At 43.5% G+C, this 19,699-nt stretch overlaps 1 protein-coding gene and 1 pseudogene across 1 annotated transcript; one reads left to right on the top strand and one right to left on the bottom strand.

Annotated features, from left to right (window-relative positions):
- Positions 1-12,850: 12,850 nt before the first annotated feature.
- On the top strand, positions 12,851-18,835 carry GJD4 (gap junction protein delta 4). Its single transcript, XM_036269981.1, has 3 exons — positions 12,851-12,886; positions 15,961-16,096; positions 17,799-18,835. Exons 2-3 carry the CDS (start codon positions 16,033-16,035, stop codon positions 18,833-18,835), a joined length of 1,101 nt encoding a protein of 366 aa, XP_036125874.1. The 5' UTR covers positions 12,851-12,886; positions 15,961-16,032.
- On the bottom strand, positions 14,033-14,668 carry LOC118635069 (annotated as a pseudogene).
- Positions 18,836-19,699: the final 864 nt, after the last annotated feature.

Below are 19,699 nucleotides of genomic sequence, written 5' to 3'. Positions count from 1 at the left end.
GTGTCTTAGATCTTTTGAGATGTGGAAAGTATAAGGTATCTCGCAGAGGAAGAAAGAGAAACGGAGCTGCAAAAGTGGGCACATTTTTTGGTATGTGCTCCTAGCGGGAACCAAACCCAGGACTCTCTGGTCCGCAGGCCAATGCTCCAACCGCTGAGCCAAACCGGCCAGGGCGAAGTGGGCAAATTTTTATTGAAGTGTTCCTGGGCAAGGTTCGCTTTGCTGGTCCGTGGGGGGGGGGGGGGGGTCACTCTGTTATAGCCTCCCAGGAAAGTTTTATAGGGGGGTGGGGTTGAGGAACAAAGAGGGGAGGTACTTGATTTTGTGTAACTAAGAGGGGAGGTATTTGATTGGTAGTTTCAATTTCTCTTTGGGCTATAGGGGGTGGGGGTTAAGGAACAAAGAGGGGAGGTATTTGGTGATTTCGGTTTCTCTTCAGGCTAGCCATTTCCCGGTCATGTGACACCCCAGAGCGCCCCGGTCTTACATTCTGACCTTTGTGTTAGATAGGGGCGCTGCTTTCTGTCTGGCTACTTCCTGCTGGACAGGGGCATCGTGGGTTGAGAAGGTCAGTGACCAGCAGCTTAGTTGGGAGTCGCATGTAGGGGTGAAGCAACATCTGGTTTACAGCCACTGGAGAAACCTCACGGATGCGGTTCTGCAAAAATCTGAGGAAAAGAGGAGTAAACATCAGTATTACGCAGATAATTATGAGAAGGCCTAGGATGGGTGCAATCCACGTAAATGCTAGTGATTGCCACCATCCTGAGAAAGGGTTATCTGTTGTCTGCCTCCTGCGGAGCTCATCTTGCAGGTGATCCAGAACGTTGATATTTTCTTCTACTAGTACAGTCGCATTGATATAATAGCAGCATTGTTCTTGGAGGAAGAGACAGGTCCCTCCCTTGTCTGCTGTCAGTAGGTCTAGTGCCTGTTGATTTTGGAGTGTAACCTGAACGAGGGAGGTAATCTGGCACTGGAGAGAGGCTAGGGATGTTGCTGACACCTCTACAGCTATGTGAAGTTTTTCTTCCAGCTGGGAAGCAGTTGTTATGTTGTGGCCTATGGCACCACCTCCCATGCCTGCAGCAATGAGGGAGGGGGCTAGGGAGAGACCCACTAGGACCAGGAGAAGGACGGCTCTTTTCCCCCAGCGAGTCGGTTGAGATAGCAAAGAAAGGAATGCCTGTATCCGGAAAGGACCTAGTAAGGAGAGAGATTTATATGAGAGAAAGTCAGTGAGTTTATGTGACGAGAAAACAGGTATAGGTTGGCATTGGGTCCATTTAGTTGCTTCTTTTGCAAGTCCAGCTGCGGCGCCTACCTCTGTAAGGCAGGGCTGCCATCCCCGGACTGTGGTGTCCAGCTATCTGGAGAAGTACACCACCTGGCGGTAGGTAGGCCCTATCGGTTGGGCCCGGACTCCTACCGCATTCCCGTGTTTCTTGTCTGTGATCCTTGTCTAGGATCAGGCAAAGTGAGAGAAGAGGAAGAGATGAAAGTGTCCCGGAGGGTGAAGAATGCCCTTTTTATGGTGCTGGGTGAAGTGAGAGGTCCTGCAGGGTCCTGTCTGGCTGCTGCGTAGAGGGGCTTGGCTAGGAGGGCAAAATTAGGTATCCAGTGCCTAAAGAAAAACAAACCAAGGAAGGAGGAGATCTGTTCTGCAGTCACAGGTGGCTGGAGGTTGTGGAGGGCTTGGGTCTGGTCTAGAGTAAGGCCTCTGGTGGTAGGGGTTAGAGAAACACCTAGGTAAGTGACAGGCTTGGTGTGAAGTTGGGCTTTAGCAGAGGAGACCATATCACCTGGAGTTGAGGAAGTTAAAGAGAATAGCAGTATGCTGTCTTGAGGTGGACAGTGAAGGGCTGCAAAGGAGGAGGTCACCTACGTACTGAAGGAGGGTACTGGGCTCGAGTGAACAGGAAGCGAGATCCCGCGCCAGAACCTGTCCAAATAGGTGTGGGCTGTCTCAGAACCCCTGTGGGCAGACAGTCCAGGTGAGTTGCTGAGCTATGTTGATGTCCGGGTCGGTCCAGGTAAAGGAAAATAGGAAGTAAGAATCAGGGTGAAGAGGAACAGTAAAGAAAATATCTTTAAGATTGAGGACAGTAAAGTGGGTGGTACCAGGAGGGATGTGTAAAAATAAGGTGTAAGGGTTGGGGACTCCAGATGGAGGGGGACGATTGCCTTGTTTATCAAACATAGGTCCTAGGTGAGGCAGTAAGCCCCTGAGGGTTTTTGAACAGAAAGGATAGGGGTGTTGCAAGGTAAGTCAGTGGGGATCAGCAGACCCTGACTTAATAGACGGGTAATTATAGGTTTGAGGCCCTGGCAGTGAGTTGCCGAAATGGGGAACTGGGGCCTCGATGGGTATTGTGAAGGGTCCTTTAGTTGAATTTAAATGGGAGTGTGGTGGGTGGCTATTATTAGGGTAGAGGTGTCCCAAGACTCAAGGGTTGAAAACGTTTGGGGAGATAGGGGGTTCAAGAGAAGGAGGGTGGTCAGTGGTGGCGGGAGAGTCTTTGATGAGAAGGGGTAAGAGCAGATGAGAGGAAGCCATTCGGAGTGATGTCATTTGGATAGTAGTCCCAAGATTTTGTATTATGTCTCAGCCCAGGAAGGGCACGGGGCAAGAGGGCATAACTAGGAAGGAGTGTGAAAAGGGGTATCCGTCTAGACTGCATGACAGAGGTTGTGTGCAAAGGGGAAAGGAGGGTGTCCCATCAATTCCCATAACCGAGACCTGAGAAGGGACTAGAGGCCTGGAGTGAGATGGCAGAACAGAGAAGGTAGCCCCCGTGTCCACCAGGAATGAGATGGACTTACCCACTACCTGCAGCTTTACCCTGGGCTCGGCAAGGGTGATTGGGGTCCTTGAGTCTGGGCCACATCAGTCATCCATGAGGCCAAAGAGCTCAAGCGATGGGCCCGTTGGCTGGCCTGTCCTCCACATGGAGGCGTGGAGGATGAGCTTGTCACCCAGAAAGGGCAATTGCTCTGCCAGTGAGCAATTTACAGGCTGTTTACAGTCTGGGCATGGTTTTGTAGGTGGCCGTGGACATGGGCATTCATGGGCCCAGTGGCCTTTGTTGCCACATTTGAAGCAGGCCCCTGATGGGGTTCCCTTTGGCAGCCCAGAGACTTTAAGTCCCTTAGGTTGGGCGCCCCCTGTACCCTGCTCGTGCTGGGCCGCTGGCCTCAGGGCTGCCACTAGAGCCTGGGTTTGGAGGTTTACCTTCTGCTGCATTTGGGCCTGATGAGTGGCTTTAGCCTTGTCCTCCTGGGCATTAAAGACTTTAAATGCCATGTTCAACAGGTCTCAGATAGGGGTCTGAGGGCCCTCTTCTGCCTTTTTAAATTTCTTTCTAAAGTCTGGAGCTGACTGGGAGATAAAATGAGTAGCTAAGACTGTGGCTCCCGCCACTAAGGCAGGGTCCAGTTGGGTGTGGGGAACCATAGTCTCAGATAGTTTAGAAATAGAGCTGGGTTCTTATCAGGTTCCTGAGTGACTTCTCTTTTTCCGTCGTAGTTAACTACCTTTTGGGCTGCATTCTGCATGCCTGCTGAGAGGCACTGGACATTTGGTCTCACCTCCATCTACCATCCTGCCCTGCTTGATAAGTCCAAATGGGTTCTGCCTCGGGGACTGCCTGAGTCCTGATGGGCATCTGGTCATCTATAAGATGTACCTGGTCAGCATAGGCTTTGTGCCACTGTTCAGATCTGATCACATTTGTTGGGGGTGAGGGTAGAGGACATAATGACATAGGGATTATGCCAGGTAAGGTCATAAGTCTGAGTGAGATATCTGAACTCTTTGATAAAGGATGTGGGATTGGTAGAATAAGATCCTAAACGCTTTTCAATAGTGGATAAATCAGAAAGAGAGAAGGGGGCATTGACCCGCACAAGTCCCTCTGCTCCTGCTACCTCATGAGGAGGGCAGAGGAGGTCAGCTCCTTCCTGTGGGTCCTGATGTGGGCGCTAACAGGGGAGGGGAGAGTGGGAGTCGAGATGGAGGGTGGAGGAAGGTTAGAGGTGGATGGGTCAGGATAAGGTGGAGGAGAGTTAAGAGGGGGGTCAGGCTGGATGGGAGGCGAGGACAGTTCCTCTGGGGGGTTGGCAAATGAGGAGAGGTCAGGAGCGGAGGGTCTGGTGGGGGTGTCTTTAGCTAGGAGGACCTGTACTGTGGAACAGGAGGCATGTAGGTTAGGATGGGATTGCAAATACCAAAAAGTCTGAATATATATATACTTTCCGACCATGTCCCATTTCTTTGGCAAAAGTTTCCTAAGTTGGTGAGTATGATAAAATCAAAAGTCCCTTCAGGAGACCATCTGGATTGGTTGTCCAGTGGGTATTGTGGCCAGGCCACAGTGGAGAAGAACAGTTTCTTCTTCTTTGGGAGAGATCTATTTTTGAGAAATTTAAAATGAGACACCCTGGAGGTGTTTTGGGATCCAGTCGAGATTCCTGATTGCCCATGGTTACCCCAGTCTCGGAGTGATCAGAGATGAGAATTGGCATCCCTCAACTCAATCTCTGGTTCCTGGAGGGACGGATAGAGTGGGGAGCCTCCAGGACGTCTCCATGGAACCCCCCACACTCAGAACGGATAGGAGGTCCCTGACGCAGTTGCGATTATGGACAGGGAGCCCTGAAGGCTGAGGGAACTGAGGAGCAGCCAGAGGCAGGGAGACTTACCACACCATGCACCGAACTGGGTGGAAGGTCGGTGGTCCCTGGTCTTCCTTGGGAGGGAGAGGAGGGTCCCAGGTGGGCTCAAGCTCCTCAACCCCAGGTTTTGGCACCAGATGTAAGGTATCTCACCAAGGAAGAAAGAGAAACGGAGCTGCAAAAGTGGGCAACAAAAGTTTTATTGAAGCGTTCTGGGCGAGGTTCGCTGGTCCAATGTATAGGGGGCCAGGGAAGTCGCTCTGTTATAGCCTCTCAGGAAAGTTTTATAGGGGGGAGGGGTTGAGGAACAAAGAGGGGAGGTACTTGGTGGTTTAGGTTTCTCTTTGGGCTATAGGGGGTGGGGTTAAGGAACAAAGAGGGGAGGTATTTGGTGGTTTAGGTTTCTCTTCAGGCTAGCCCTTTCCCAGTCATGTGACTCCCCAGAGCTCTCTGGCCTTACAGAGAGTCCATCACTGTTTTTATTTTAGAAACGTAGTTGTGTGCCTTCCTTTCAAAGAAAGGAAGAGCTATGTTTTATTCACCTACATCCTTAGTCCTGGCACAGTGTCTGCCATGGAGGAGATGCCAATATATTGTTGTTAAATAAAGCCCTCACTGTTTTTCAGAAGTACTCAACAAGCTCTCCATTACCTTCTTTAGTGAAGAAAAACAACAACTTTCAGTTTCTCTTGCAGTTTCCTCATGGAATTGCTCCTCTTTAGGACTCAGGCCACTCTAATATGGTACAGGGTGAAGAACTTGGATGTCAGGCCCTGTGTTTCAGTTTCAGCTCCTCCACCTTCTAGCTGGGTGACTTTGGGCCATCAAATGAGGAGATGTGTGTACACTGGCCAGGTTAGACCTGGCTCATAAAAGGACATAGGACATTTGTTTTCTCTGAGCTGTCCCCTGCTCCTACCCAGATTATACTCTTAGATCTAAAAGTGACCCCTCGACAAATGCTTCCTGATCCACTTCTGCTCCATCATCCAGTCACTCTGCAATCTGATCCATTTCCCTCACACTTCATTTTCCTGCTTTGTTGTTTTCACTTTCACATGGAAATACAACATGGTAATTGCAGGGCTGGTTTATGTAGAGGTGCTGGCTTTTCCAACAGCACTGCAGCAAATGAAAGAGGATATTTCCTACCTTTGATTTTTGTTCCTTAAGAGAAAACAAACTAAAAAGACTGAGGAGATCCCTATCTCTCAAATTGCTACAGAACAGGGTATAACATTGACTCAGAGATGAATTAACTGTTGTCTGCCCTTGGAGACACCACTGTCTGGGACTTCTGAATATATCTTTCATTTTTAACAAACTGGCTAATCACTTGTCCCAAATCAAAGTAGTTGTGAATATTTTGAGGATTAGTGTTCAACAGTTGTGAATTTTAAAATAGATCAGATTCTTTCATTCCTCCTTCTAGTATTTCATGGTAGAAAATAGGCAAGAGAGAAACACACAAAGGGGGAACATGAGCTGGTCTTGTTAAGACTCCTCTAACACTGAACTCACATATTTGCAGCCACTCAGTGTCTTCCTCCCTTTCCTTCCTCTCTCTCCCGACCTTTCTTCCTTCTCTCTGCTATTGCGTAAAACATAAAAATGAATAAGAGGAAAACATGAGGGCTCATAAACCTGAATGTGGCCTTTGGACTATGTAAGAAGGTTGGAACTTGGGGAAATGGAACAATGCTTATGATACCCCACTGGCTCCTTTTCCCTAACCAAGGTCCTTACCTTCATATAAAAGCCTGCTTCCAGGAATGATGTTTTAAAAGTCACACTATAGCCCTGGCCGGTTTGGCTCAGCAGTTGAGCGTTGGCCTGCGGACTAGAGAGTCCCGGGTTTGGTTCCCACTAGGGTTACATACCACAAAATTAAAAATAAAAATAAAAATAAATTAAAGTCAAACCATAGTGCAAATTACTACAGGAATTAGTGTACTGCCTCTATCAGAGGTATTTTCACTGTTATTACTTTTATTTATTTATTTATTTTTTTATCCTCACCCGAGGATATTTTTCCATTTTTTGTACAGATAGAGTGGGAGAGAGAGAGAGAAACATCCACGTGAAGGGACACATCGAGTGGCTGCCACCCGCACGACCAACCAGGGCCGGGGACAAACTGCAACCGAAGTACGTGCCCTTAGCGGAAACCGAACCCGGGTCTCTCCGGACCGCAGGCCATCGCTCTAACCGCTGAGCCAAACTGGCCAGGGCTCACTGTTATTACTTTTAAAAACCAAAGGACTTTAAGCATTTGACATTGAGTATTAGATAAGAGGCAAGAGATCCTACCCAGGGCCCCTGAAACTTCTCAATTATTCAGAGAGGGAAATAATTAAAACGGTCATCAGTCTTTTTTTCTCATCTAACTATATCGGAAAAAACATATAAAAATAAGGCTTAATTAAAATATTGTAACTTAAAATATTTTAAAATACAAAGCATACACAATGGTTAAAAACAGAGAGGACCTCCTCCCCACATGGTCATTTGTGAAATAAATATAGTACAGTCAAGAATAGTCAGACTCTGGCTGGCAAAGCACTATATGTGGTTTGCCTGTACAGAGGCCCAGAATTCCTTATGGGACAAGTCCCCAACATTCAGAGGGGCTTCCATTGATATCTAGGGAATATCAGGGGCACATGGATTTTGTTTTCTCAAGGGAAAAATGCAATGCCTGATGATCTGGGAAGTGAAGATTTGGACAAAATATCTAGCCTTTAGGAACCCTAAGCTTCGGGCTGAACATAGAAAAGCTGGAACAAAATAATTCATGCCAAATATCAGTTCCAAGGAAAATTGAGTCAGGAAGGGCTCAGAATATAAGAAACAGCCTCTAATGTGCTGTGACTGCTTTCTTTATTGAGCAGAGGGAAAGAACCATTCTATTTGGTTGGTCATGCCAAAAGGCCAGTCCTGTATGCAGAAGTAGGGTACACACACACACACAAAAATGAACTTAATTATACCTGCCATTTATTGAATGTTTCCACTGTACTTGGCAGTTTATATGTTTTACCTCAGTTAATTCTCTTAACTACCTTATAGGTAGGTGTTGTTTGACAGCTGAGGAAATAAGACCCAGAGTAAGTAATGGGACTAAGATGCAAATCCATATTCCTATTGTGTTCTCTCTACTACTTTGATTAAGTTGACCACAGCCTAAAAGCAGTGAGTATAAAGGAAGATGGCTGGACAGTGATGAGAGCTGGCGTCTGGCTGTGGTCTTATGGGGAAGGCAGTGGCAGGGCAAAGAGGCTGACAGGGGCAGACGCTAAACAATTTATAATGCCCAGTGTTGCACGTCATGCACATAAGCACAAGATGCTACCTGAGCATGAACAAGGCCACAAAACCTGATCCTGGAAGAAGGAGAGGATGTCTCTGGAAGCCAGCCAGAGAGAGGATAAGCCCCAAATACAGGAAACAGGTATGGCAGGTCTCAGCAGCAATGGGGATCACAGGGGCTACAAGAAGTTCAGTTCTGCTAGAGGACAGAATGCAGAGTAGGGGAAAGAGGAACCCAGGTCTTGTGGGGCTTAGTGAACTCTGCTTGGCATTGTCCCAGAGGCAATGGGAAGCAACTGAAGAGCGTTAAGCAGTGAAACATTTTTTGAAAAAAGTGTTTTAAGCAAGTTAAGTGCTGAGCTTTTGGCTTAGGTGTCATGTCTTGGTGTCACTCACCTAGAGAGAGAACACAGGTGTAGTCTGTTAATTTGAGGTGTAAGCTCTCTTGGTGATGTCCAGAGTGGAGCTGTACTTACAGTTTTTTTATTTTCCCACACATGCCTTTTTGAAAATTCTCATTAAATTAAATATATGAGGGACTGATATCATATGACTGTTGGATTTGATTTCAACTGATAGCACAGTGTCTCAGTCCATTCGGTCCGCTATAACAAAATATCACAGGTTGGATGCCTTATAAACAGCAGAAATTTATTTCTCAGTTATGGGGCTGGAAGTCAAAAGTCAAGGCACTGGCAGGTACGGCATCTGGTTAGGGAAAGCTTTTGTTTCCTAGATGGCCATCTTTCCCTGTAACCACACAAGGCAGAAGAGCAAGGGATATTTCTTGAGCCTCTTTTAAAAGATCTCTAATTCCACAAATCACCTTCCAAAGGTCCTGCCACCTAATCTTATTACCTCGGGGGTTAGAATTTTAAGATAAGAATTTTGAGGGAGACACATTCAAATCATAGCACCTAGGAAGAGCATTCTAACATACTACCCAAGACCCATGAACAAATGGCAAGTTAATGGTAGAGACCATTGCTTTCGTCACAAAGAAAACCCAGTTGCTGCTGGGTACCTATGCATCCCTCTTGTCTGTACAGGTTGTCCTGCTCATTTACCTATTTTCTCAAGGGTGCTGTAGAAAATTTCCTTGAAAAAGTTAAAAGGGATAATGCTGTGCTTTGCAGATAATTGGATTTCTTTAACATTCTGGACAGCTGAAACTTTTTTTTTGTACTTTTGATGTGTTATGGCTCAAAAATTCCCTGGCCAGGGCAGGGCCATCAGATACTATTTAAACTTTATAATGAGGCTGGATGATTTGACCCATTTTTAATTTCATCTGAAGGATTAGGAAGGTGGACCAAATAGATTTTTAAATATACTTCCACTTTCAAATTTGTATAAGTCAACAAATCTATGGAAAATGAATTTTTGGGGAATCTTTTTATTCCCCTTTGGGACCTGTCTCTGCTGCCTTGTAGGTAATGTGGTTTAGTGGATAGATGACCAGCCTCAGAAGTAATATGCTTATTGATTTGCATTCTTCATCTTACATGCTTTCCTCTGACAGGCAGTTTAGATAATCACTTTACTTCAAGATCTTTGGCAAGCATGCTTTCCTGTGACCTGGGGAACATACACTATTTTGTTATGGTTGAGAAGACAGATTTGTGTTGCTGAAATGTCTCTTAAAAGATATCAGCTAAGCTTATTATTTGAGGTGAGACTAGCACCTGGAAGTTCTTTTTCTCCTTTGGGATATAAGTCATACCTCTCTGCTTGTAAAAACTAGCTCAACTGCTCAAAAACAAATTCCAAGAGATGCTATCAATGCCACCTTGGTAGGGAGAAGACATTTGCCATTGTTTCTGAATGCTATGAAGTTAAGGTGAAGTGGAGTTCAAAATAAAATTCAAGAATGACATCTTTGGGACGCTAGGAGCAGGAAGTGGCTCAGCAGAAGATCATTCCCTTGTTGAACCAGTTCTCCAGGTACCCTCTAGTACAGCAATATTTCTGCCCACAAGTACTTTTAAAACACACAATATCTGACTATTTACTCAGGGGCACCAACTTATTTTCCCTGAGATTGTCAAATAAAAAATGACATTAGCCAACACAACAATAGCCATGGTGTAAATGCCCTGTCTTGGACCATAAATATATAAGTCATATAATAGAGTTTCATCGTATTGGTCACATTGCATAATAAGGTTGCATTTGATTGGTTTACTCTTCGTACCAGAAATCCTTATGCAACTATAAGGACCTGATTATTTTAAAAAGTCACTTTGGAGCAAAAAGTGTAGGTAATTACTATTATTGTTTTGTAAATCAATCAAAATTGTACCTTTTCTTTTTTGTCAGCTTGGCAAAAAACATATTTCTGGTGTGCTGCAGAATTTTAGTAAATTAGTTTATGTGTGTCATGAGCTGAAAAAGCTTGAAAATCACGGTTCTAGTAGATTAGCATTGTTAAATAGTCAATCCTTATTATTCATGAATTCTGTATTTGTAAATTCATTGACTTACTAAAATTTATTTGTAACCCCCAAATCAATACTCATGGGCTTTCATGGTCATTTTCTATCACACAGAACACTGAATGCTTGAGTCATCCAAAGCCATGTTCTCAGCTGAGGTGGCACAAGGTGGTACTCTGCCTCCTTGTTTCAGTTTTCATTTTGTAGACAAACTTTTTAAAAATTTTAAACTGTCTAAAGAGTCACATTTCTCAAAAATTTTGTGTTTTTTTGTTGGTGATTTCACTGTTTAAAATGACCCCCACTCATGGTGCTGAAGTGCTGTCTAGTGTCCTAAGTGCAAGAAAGCTCTGATGTGCCTGACAGAAAAAATACATGTGTCAGATTAGCTTCATTCCAGGGAATGAGTTGTAGTGCTGTAGGCTCTGAGTTAGTGTTAATGAGATAAGTATATTAAATCTATCATATACATATATATACATATATAAAATGACTATATATATTATATATTTATTATAATATGTATATTATATATAATATGATAATATATATGACTATATAATATATAATAGATATATGATATGACTATATGTGTGTGTGTTACATAAGATGTCTCTAAATAGAAGCATACATCAAGCAAGGTTATATACTGATTGGTTAACAAAGATGTGACCAGAGGCTCATAGGAACCTAACTCTGTCTTTCCCCTAGGAACCTAATTCTGTTTGTGGCAATTTTATAGAATGTAACTGCCATAAATAATGAGAACTGACTACAGTTACCATTCACTGAGAGAGTCCTAAGGCCAAACAATGTGCTAGAACTTCATTTAAATTAACCCTAATTCTGTATAACTCTATAAATGAAATATAATTATCTCCAATTTATGGCTGGTACAACTAAAGCCTAAATAATTTGCCAATGTCACTAAGCTAGAGGGTTGAAGCCTGGGCTAAATAGCAGATGACTCTATTGTTCTCTTTCCTTTTAGCTAAGTTCATTTTGTGAACTAATCCTAGTTGGCCATCTTGTACAATTTTGCCATATCCATGTCCCTAACTCCCACCAGGTTTCTTTTCCATTGGGGTGCGCACAATACTCCCCCAAATCTTTTATTCACTGCACAGACCCACACATGGAAAATTCCCCATTGATTTAGGATACTTTTATACAGACAGTGCCACATGTTTGATTTTCTAGCCATATCCTTCTCCTCTTCTGTACTCATCATAATTCTAGCAGCCACTGGGATTCGGATGTTCAGGCAGAGCAAAAATATCTCCTAGCATGAGAGAGATAGCAAAAAAGGAGAAAGAGGACAAAAGACAAAGAATGGGGACAGGGTGGATTTAGAGAAGGAAGAGCAAAAGTGATAAAAATAAGAAAGGGACAGGCAGCCTTGTCTGTTCAGAAGATGCATGGAAACAAAGAGAAAGACCAAGGGGGAGAATGCAGAGGAGCAGACCCTGAGATGCACCAATCTTTATATTTGAAAATCATTTTCATTTCTATGATCTCATTTTGTATATCACAATCACTTTGCACGAGTGAAAGACACATTTATTTTCTACTTTATTGGTAAAAAAAGCTGAGGCATGAAAAGCTCTAGTGATTCACTCATGGTTGCAAAATTCTAATTTACTTCACATCCAAAATAGGCTATTTATATCATATAGAAAAATTCAGTAATTGCTTTCCTAGCATTTTGATTTTTAAGCCAATACCATTAATAGTCTATCAGGCAGTAAAGATATTTTCCTTTATTTTATGTATGAACCATATGACTGTTTCAATATTTTTACATAGCTACAACTTCTGTAAATTTTATTGTTCATGTTGAAACATTTGACTAAAATATCACATAACAACTGTTCTTTTTTTTTTGTTTTGTTTAACAGACATTTATTCCTTTAGTTGAACAACCTCTACACACAAAATAGATGGTTTGAGATTTCTGAGTGGAAAGGAATTTAGGACTGAAAGAGTCTGCTACATGTTTTCTGTAAATCATTTAACTGAGCCTTTTAAGACCCCCGAAGAAATTAAAAAAAAAAAAAAAAATTGGTTGAAAAAGAAAATCAGCAAATAGATTTTAGAACCAAACTATTGTTATCAAACCCAGATTTGGAAATTGGGGCCAATTCCTCTTCTGTATTCCCCACATGCTCAAACCCACCCTGGGAAACAGAGGCCTAGTAAATTGGAAAACAAGAGGCAGAGTGTGGCTTTAACATTAAGGTGGGCACAACTGAGGTCCTGGAAAGTTTGTGGAATGGTACGGATTTTGAGGGTAGTTTGAGCAGGAATGAGAAAAAGAACTGTACACAATGCATAAGGATTCGACTAGAAACCACGAACTTGTACTAACACCAACTTCATGACTTTTCTCAGTTGCTTATAGGAATAATGGATAGTGGGTTGACCCAAGATGACTTGTAAGACTAAATGGACTAAGCAACGAAGTACTGGTAAATAAAGCCAACCATATTCATCCCCCCCCCCCCCCAAGGTGGCTAGAGGGTTCATAATGGTTACTAAGTAACACAATACACCTTAAAGTTAATTACCTTGTCATGTACTTTATGTCCAATTTCTGTGTTTCAATACACACCAGTGTAATTACTATTTCTACTTTGCATAAAATTCAGTATTCTACAGATCCTAAGAAATGGGATTGAACCAGGAGTTTCTACCTTTTATGTGAAGGTCAATGGTACTGTGGAGACCAAGTCAGTTTTGTTTAGTTAACCCAGGATGTTTAATTTTAGAGAACCCTCTTGCAACAGGATTGTTACATTCTCCTTAAAAAAGGTGGCATTTTTTGACTTTTCTCCTTTCAGAAGCAGCAGTTATATTGGGTTAATCTAAAAATGTGAGCCCCCTAATTAATTTTCATTTTTCTACAAAGGATCATGAGTGGATTAGGCAGCTTTTGCATTTCCAAGAAAAACTCAGTTTAAAAATGTTTGTCCTTGCCACGCTGCAAAACAGCCCCTTGAGAGTAAAACCATTGCATCAACCCAATAAAGTTGTAGGTTTCATCACATGCACCAGTAAATCTACTGGCTAGTTCTGCACTCCTTTCACAGAATTTTACACCTATTATACCGAACAGCATTTTAACAGACGTAGAAAACTCCCTAAAAAGATAAAGTAGCGATTTTCAACCAGTATCTTGCGGCACAATGGTGTGCCACAAAAATTTTCAAAACATGCAACACCTGGCTATGTAGTCAGTGGCATGGGCCTCTTTTCCCTTAGATTGTCAAATAAAAAAATGACAACAGCTATCTGGTGTGAATGAATAAAAATTATACCTATTTTTTGGTCAGATGGTAAAAAACTAATTTTTGGGTGTGCCACAAAATTTTAGTAATTAATTTATATGTGCCATGAGATGAAAAAGGTTGAAAATCGCTGAGATAAAGCAAAGACAAGAGCGTTTATAAGAAACGATACACCATCAGTATAGTCTTCAAACATTATTGCACTTTAACTTTCATAATTTGACAATGCATTCATGAACAATCTGTAGACAACTAGCTTTAACAAATTAAAGAACCCTTTTAAGCAGACATGACTGTCTTAAATTGTAAGAATTTTACGAACATTACTTATATTAGCGGTAACGGTGGAGCTGGAGAGTATTGTGCCTTCTCCAAGCTGCACGGTGAGAACCACCAATAGTGTGGTGGAACTTGTGGCCCTTGCCAAGACGACGGCTCTTGCAGCCTGCAGATGTCAGCCCTCACATCTCCCTGTGCTTGTGGACTGGTTTGGTGATCCATTGGGTGTCAGGATTCCTTCTGATAGCTTTATGGAATGGATCAATGAGGATAACCTCAAAGAATTTGTATGTGGAATCTTCACCAACCCAGTAAGAATTCAGGACTCTCAAAGCCCCACAGTGGCGTCCAGCTCGCTCCTCGGCAACAGACTGAAGACTTCACGCAAACTTGAGCTGGTTAACACCATGATGAACAGGCTTGCCATAGGTCGCACCCTTAGGAACAAGGCGTTTGTGGCCACCACAGCGCACACGAATCCGATATGACATAACCTTGCTTGGCCTTGTATCCCAGCCTGCGCGCTTTGTCGGGGGCCGGGTGGGGCGGGGGACCCTGTGGAGCGCAGAGAGCTGGCGGTACTGCCAGCAGCGCACGCAGAGAAGGAAGCGCATCACATTGGACTGCTTCTTCCTCCACAGCTCCTGGATGTACTTGTAAGCGCCCATCTTGGCTTACCTAATGGCTGCAGCCACAGGGAAAGCACAACTATTCTTTTTAAGGGGGTCAAAATGTTGTCAATGGACAGAAACGTGTCATGTGAATAAAGATGAAAGCAGCTTTGTTGTACTTCTCTTCTCGGAATCTTTCTAGGAATATTACTAAATTCAAGAATAGGTCAGAAATGAAAAAAGGATGGGAACATAAAGAAAATCCTTCATGGTTAATTGAAATCATTCCTTTCAAAGTTTACTATTTCTACCCTGATGATAGATTCCCAGCTTTGAAGGACGGGTTCTTTCCAGATATAAAGGTGACAGCCACAATAGGATTTTTATGCAACTGTAATTGATGTCAGCAGGTCCAGACTGTGATACTTTATTGCAAATTTAACAGACATTTATGTAGCTGATTCAATGGGAGAAGTCCTGGGCTAGATGGGGCTGAGAGATACAAAAGGAAAACAATCTATGAAGGTTATTTTTGGCCAGTAAGGGATTGAAATTCCATTGATGCAAGTTGTTACACACCCACTACATGTGAGGTGCTCTCAATGCTATCATGCCATGTCTGCTCCCCACAGCCGCTGATGGAACAGAATAGGGCATAATGATTCTCCCAGTTGTGAGGAGATATCTGCAGAGATTCAGTGACTTCCTCAGTGAACAGGTGGCTCCCCCAACTTTGCATCCAGGCCTTCTTTCTTGGAGTGAAGAACTCCTGCCACTAACCCAGAAGGAAACAGCTAGAGAATAACTGAGTCACAGCCTCAAGTTGGGACACAAGTGCAAGGTGCAGCTTCCTGCTTCCCTTAATGGTATAGTAATTGAGAATGAGGACAAGAGCCTTTTGGGTTATAATGGATTATGCTACATAAAGAACACCAAAGCATGAACATTTTAGTGTTTCTTTAACAAGGGAGGTGGTGTGGAAATGTTTTCAAGGAGAAAACACCATTTTTCCATAGAGAATTTACTTGGCTAGTTAACAGAACTTTTTTTTTCTTGGACTAAATATAGTCACTTCTATTATATATCCTAAAGCCTCTGACTCTCCTGGTGGAGACATGGGAGCACTGCCAGGGGCCTGGAATGTCCCAAGAGGGTAAGAATATCCCACAATGAGAGATGACTCCTGCTGTTTTCTGGTCACTGCAGTTGTCAGGAACACTTTGCCTTAGAGGCAAAAGCTCAGAGCAGTCTCAACTCAGCTACAGAAAAACTGACCTCTTGTTCCTGGGCTCAAATATTTTCTTTCATATTTCCAGCTTTCATTTTTAAGCCTTTTGTAGCTAACACACATTTATTCCTCCAAAGATTTCTCACCTCCTTGGAGACCACAGGCTTCTGACATCCCCAGGAATCTTGAGTCTGTGACATCTGGGAAGCATGGACCGTTTGGACTTGCTAGGGTTCCTCATCATTACTTTAAACTGCAATGTGACTATTGTGGGTGAGTATGGGAAACACCCCCAATTTTCTTAATCTGTTTTTTGTTTTTATTGGTTTTTCATACTTACCCTCAAGACAAAGGCCTATACACTGTTGGAGCAAAAGGGGGCTGTGGGTTCAGGCTTCTGATGGCATCATGGTTCCACTATCATTTAAGGAAGGCTGGGTATGAGTGTTTTTCTCTGCTGGTGCCTCTTCTTGCTGATGCTCTCGTGCTGAATCTGAAGACTGAGCAGGGGGAAGTGGTAACACTTCTCTGGCTGCATTACTAGGAAAAGAAACAACACAGTAAAAGTTAAAGAGAAATTAATGTCTCAGTTGTGCTTTCTTATTGTTCATCTTTTTAGAGTTTAATCTTGAAGCCTAATTTTAAAGATTTGCAACTTCTTTTGTGCTTTAAACCAAATAACAATTTTAGTTTAAGCATTTTTTAAACAAAGAAAATAATAAAAATTTCTGAGTTTAGTGCAGATAAGACAAATTTTTAGAGATATGGGTGTTCTAGAAAAAGGGATTGAGAAAAGGATTAGTCATTGATATTTTTCTTAATCATTATTTTGTAGAATTTAAACAGATAAACTTGGTCTTTAAAAATTTGATTCAATAACTTTATCATGTAATAATATTATTTAACTGCCTTCATTTATAATGCAGTTTTGTTTTTCTGTTATCAGGTGACATTTTCTATATCTTTGCTATTTTTTTTTAATAATATTTACAAATTATTTTGGCTGAGTCTTAAACATGTTTCAAAATAATTGATTCACAACATGAAAATAAGACTTTGGAAGTTATTTTGATTTCCCAGTTTGGCCATATTTATTCATGATAAGTTGAAAAAAACCCCAGACCTCATGAATTCATAATAACTGAAATAGGAGAGAAGGAATTCTGACTTACTGAAACATTGAATGTTTTTAAAGAAATATTTTAATCCTCACTCAAGGATATGTTTATTTATTGATATTTAGAGAGAGAGAGAGGGAGAGAAAGAGAGAGTGTGCAACATCAGTGTGAGAGTGAAACATTGTTGGGTTGCAGCCCGCCCATGCCCCAGCTGGGGATGGAACCTGAAACCTAGGCATGTGCCCTAACCAGAAATCACACCTGCCACCTTTTATTGTATGGGACACATGCCAACCAACCGAGCCGCCAGGCCAGGGCTTAAAGAAATTTTATTTCAAGAGCCATAAAGCAACATTAAATACAAGCCCTGTTACTAAATGAAGGTCTTGTGGACCATTATTATAAATAAAGGCTTGCTGAAATTAATAGTTGCATTTGCTATACACAGTTACAGAAATGCATTAACATTCTTTAAGAAGCTTAATTTCCGGAAGAAAAAAAAATAAGATCTTATATGGATTATTCATTTTCTCAGGCCAACTTTCTTTCTGGACCTTTCAGTCCAGGAGACGTTATCAAAAGTCTGAACTAGCAGAGTCGAATCAGACATTTTTAGTATTTATGCTTCTTTAAAATCTGCTAATCTCAAAGTATTTTACAAACAAGTAGTTCACACAGTGTCTGACACATTGTAAGTGCTCGATAAATATTTGTCACGCACTAACTAGCTGATACTCTTGCTATGACTAAAATGCATGCTTATGGACCTTACACTTCACTCTCAGACCCAGTAAAACACTGTTGTTAGGAGGCAGTATGTTTCCATGGTGGTGCCCACCCTGCCTCCTCTTTTCCAGGGAAGATCTGGCTCATCTTCATGATCCTGCTCAGGATGGTGGTGATCGTTGTGGCCGGGTCCCCAGTCTACCAAGACGAGCAGGAGAGGTTTGTGTGCAACACTCTGCAACCAGGGTGCGCCAATGTCTGCTATGACATCTTTTCCCCAGTGTCCCTCCTGCGCTTCTGGCTGGTCCAAAGCGTGTCTGTCCTCCTCCCTTCTGCTGTTTTCAGCGTCTACGTGCTGCACAAGGGAGTCGAGCTCGCCACCCAGGAACCCTGCGGGCCAGATGGTGGTCTTGGGGGCCAGGATCCCGCTGACCCAAGCCCCGGGGACAGGCGCTGCCCGCTGCCCTGCAGGGAGGAGCGCAGCCTGGTGGTACCAGACTTCTCCTCAGGCTACATTGTGCACCTCTGTCTGCGGACCCTGGCGGAGACAGTTTTCGGGGCCTTGCATTACCTCCTCTTCGGATTCTCGGTCCCCAACAGGTTTTCCTGCAGCCATTCTCCTTGCTCTGGCGCGGTGGACTGCTACGTTTCTAGGCCCTCGGAGAAGTCCACCCTGATGCTCTTCCTCTGGGCGCTCAGCGCACTCTCCATGCTGCTCAGCGTGGCCGACCTGCTCTGCAGCGTGAGCAGGAGGACGCGAGGGCGACCAGGACCCACCGAGGGCCGCGGAAGGAGGAGACTGGATCCTGGGGCGCTGGACCGGCCAGGGGAGGATAGGGCGGCGCTAACGCACTGTGGCCGGTTGACCAGAGGGCATGGTGTCCGCAGCCCCAGTGGTCAGTCAGCCGTGTCGGGGCGGATGGAACTTCCAGATGAGGGTGAGAGTGACGGACTGTCCATAACCAGTGACAAGCTGCCCAGGGCTTACACAGAGCCTGGGGGCAGGCCCCGCACAGAGGTCCTTCAGGACCCCAGAAGCGAGCATCCCTTAACACCCCGGAGTCTGCTGGTCCGGCACTGCCCTTCCAGTCCGCCGCAATCCCCTTCTCGCCCAGCTGGTGTTGGGAGTGCTCCCCTCCTGGGGACCAGAAGGTCAGAGTGGGTGTGAAAAAAGCTGCCAGACAGCGCAGTGACTGAAAGAAGACTAGGACCCGAAGGTGCAGCATCACCTTGGCACGTGGGAAATCTTAATTTCCTGGAGAATGTCAACAGGCAGGAACGCCAGCTGGCCTGCCGCAAGGACTTGGAGATTCTGACGACTTGCATTATTGATTTAATTTAGATAGTGCTTTCTGCTGAAAAAAAAAACCCTTGACATTCAAATTCGGACTGGAAGCTAAAATGATTAATTGGAGAGTGTCAGGTTACTTACCAATCATGCTACACTCTGACTGGTCTATTGTCTTATTCTTTACCATAATATGTGCTTTATGTAAAACATGTTCTTTTACATTAATAGAGTTCATTATTGTTTTAATGGTTTCTGGTGAATTATATTTTTTTCTTTTTGTTTGTTTTTCTGCTTGGATAAAAGAGACATCTTAAGCATCATCAGTGGAGAGACACTGATGGGGCTTCTCCAAACCCCTTTAATAAAATTAATGCTGATTGCTTAAGATATACCACTTCATACTCCACACTTCATTGTGTTATAGGAGAAATGACAAATGCAGAAAATAAGACTAATTGGGGTTTTCAAGGGCATCTTTGATAGTTATTGCATGAGGATGGAAGGTGCATAGGATGTGGGTTGGGCCCTGACTTGCTTAGTTATTCTCATGTGTGTCTCCTCATAGTTTTCCGCAGTGATTAGAGGGACCACATGTGCTGTTGATGAGTAGCCCCAGTGCTGTCCCATGTTTCTAGTTAGGGTTTTGTTTGTTTCCTTTAGAGAGTTGTACAGTTCAGGTTGTGCTGAGATCCTTCATGTTCCAGTGCAGTGGATGAGAAGCACTGGGAGTGCTGTGGTTTT

This window comes from Molossus molossus, unplaced genomic scaffold (assembly GCF_014108415.1).
Source record: "Molossus molossus isolate mMolMol1 unplaced genomic scaffold, mMolMol1.p scaffold_m16_p_1, whole genome shotgun sequence".
NCBI lineage: Eukaryota > Metazoa > Chordata > Mammalia > Chiroptera > Molossidae > Molossus > Molossus molossus.
This window is presented reverse-complemented; position numbering and strand designations above follow the sequence as displayed.

Excerpts from the sequence above, each read along its gene's own strand:
- GJD4 (XM_036269981.1), top strand. The coding sequence starts at position 16,033 with ATGGACCGTTTGGACTTGCTAGGGTTCCTCATCATTACTTTAAACTGC. Across the intron at positions 16,097-17,798 it reads CTGCAATGTGACTATTGTGG|GGAAGATCTGGCTCATCTTC; the intron begins GTGAGTATGGGA and ends CCTCTTTTCCAG.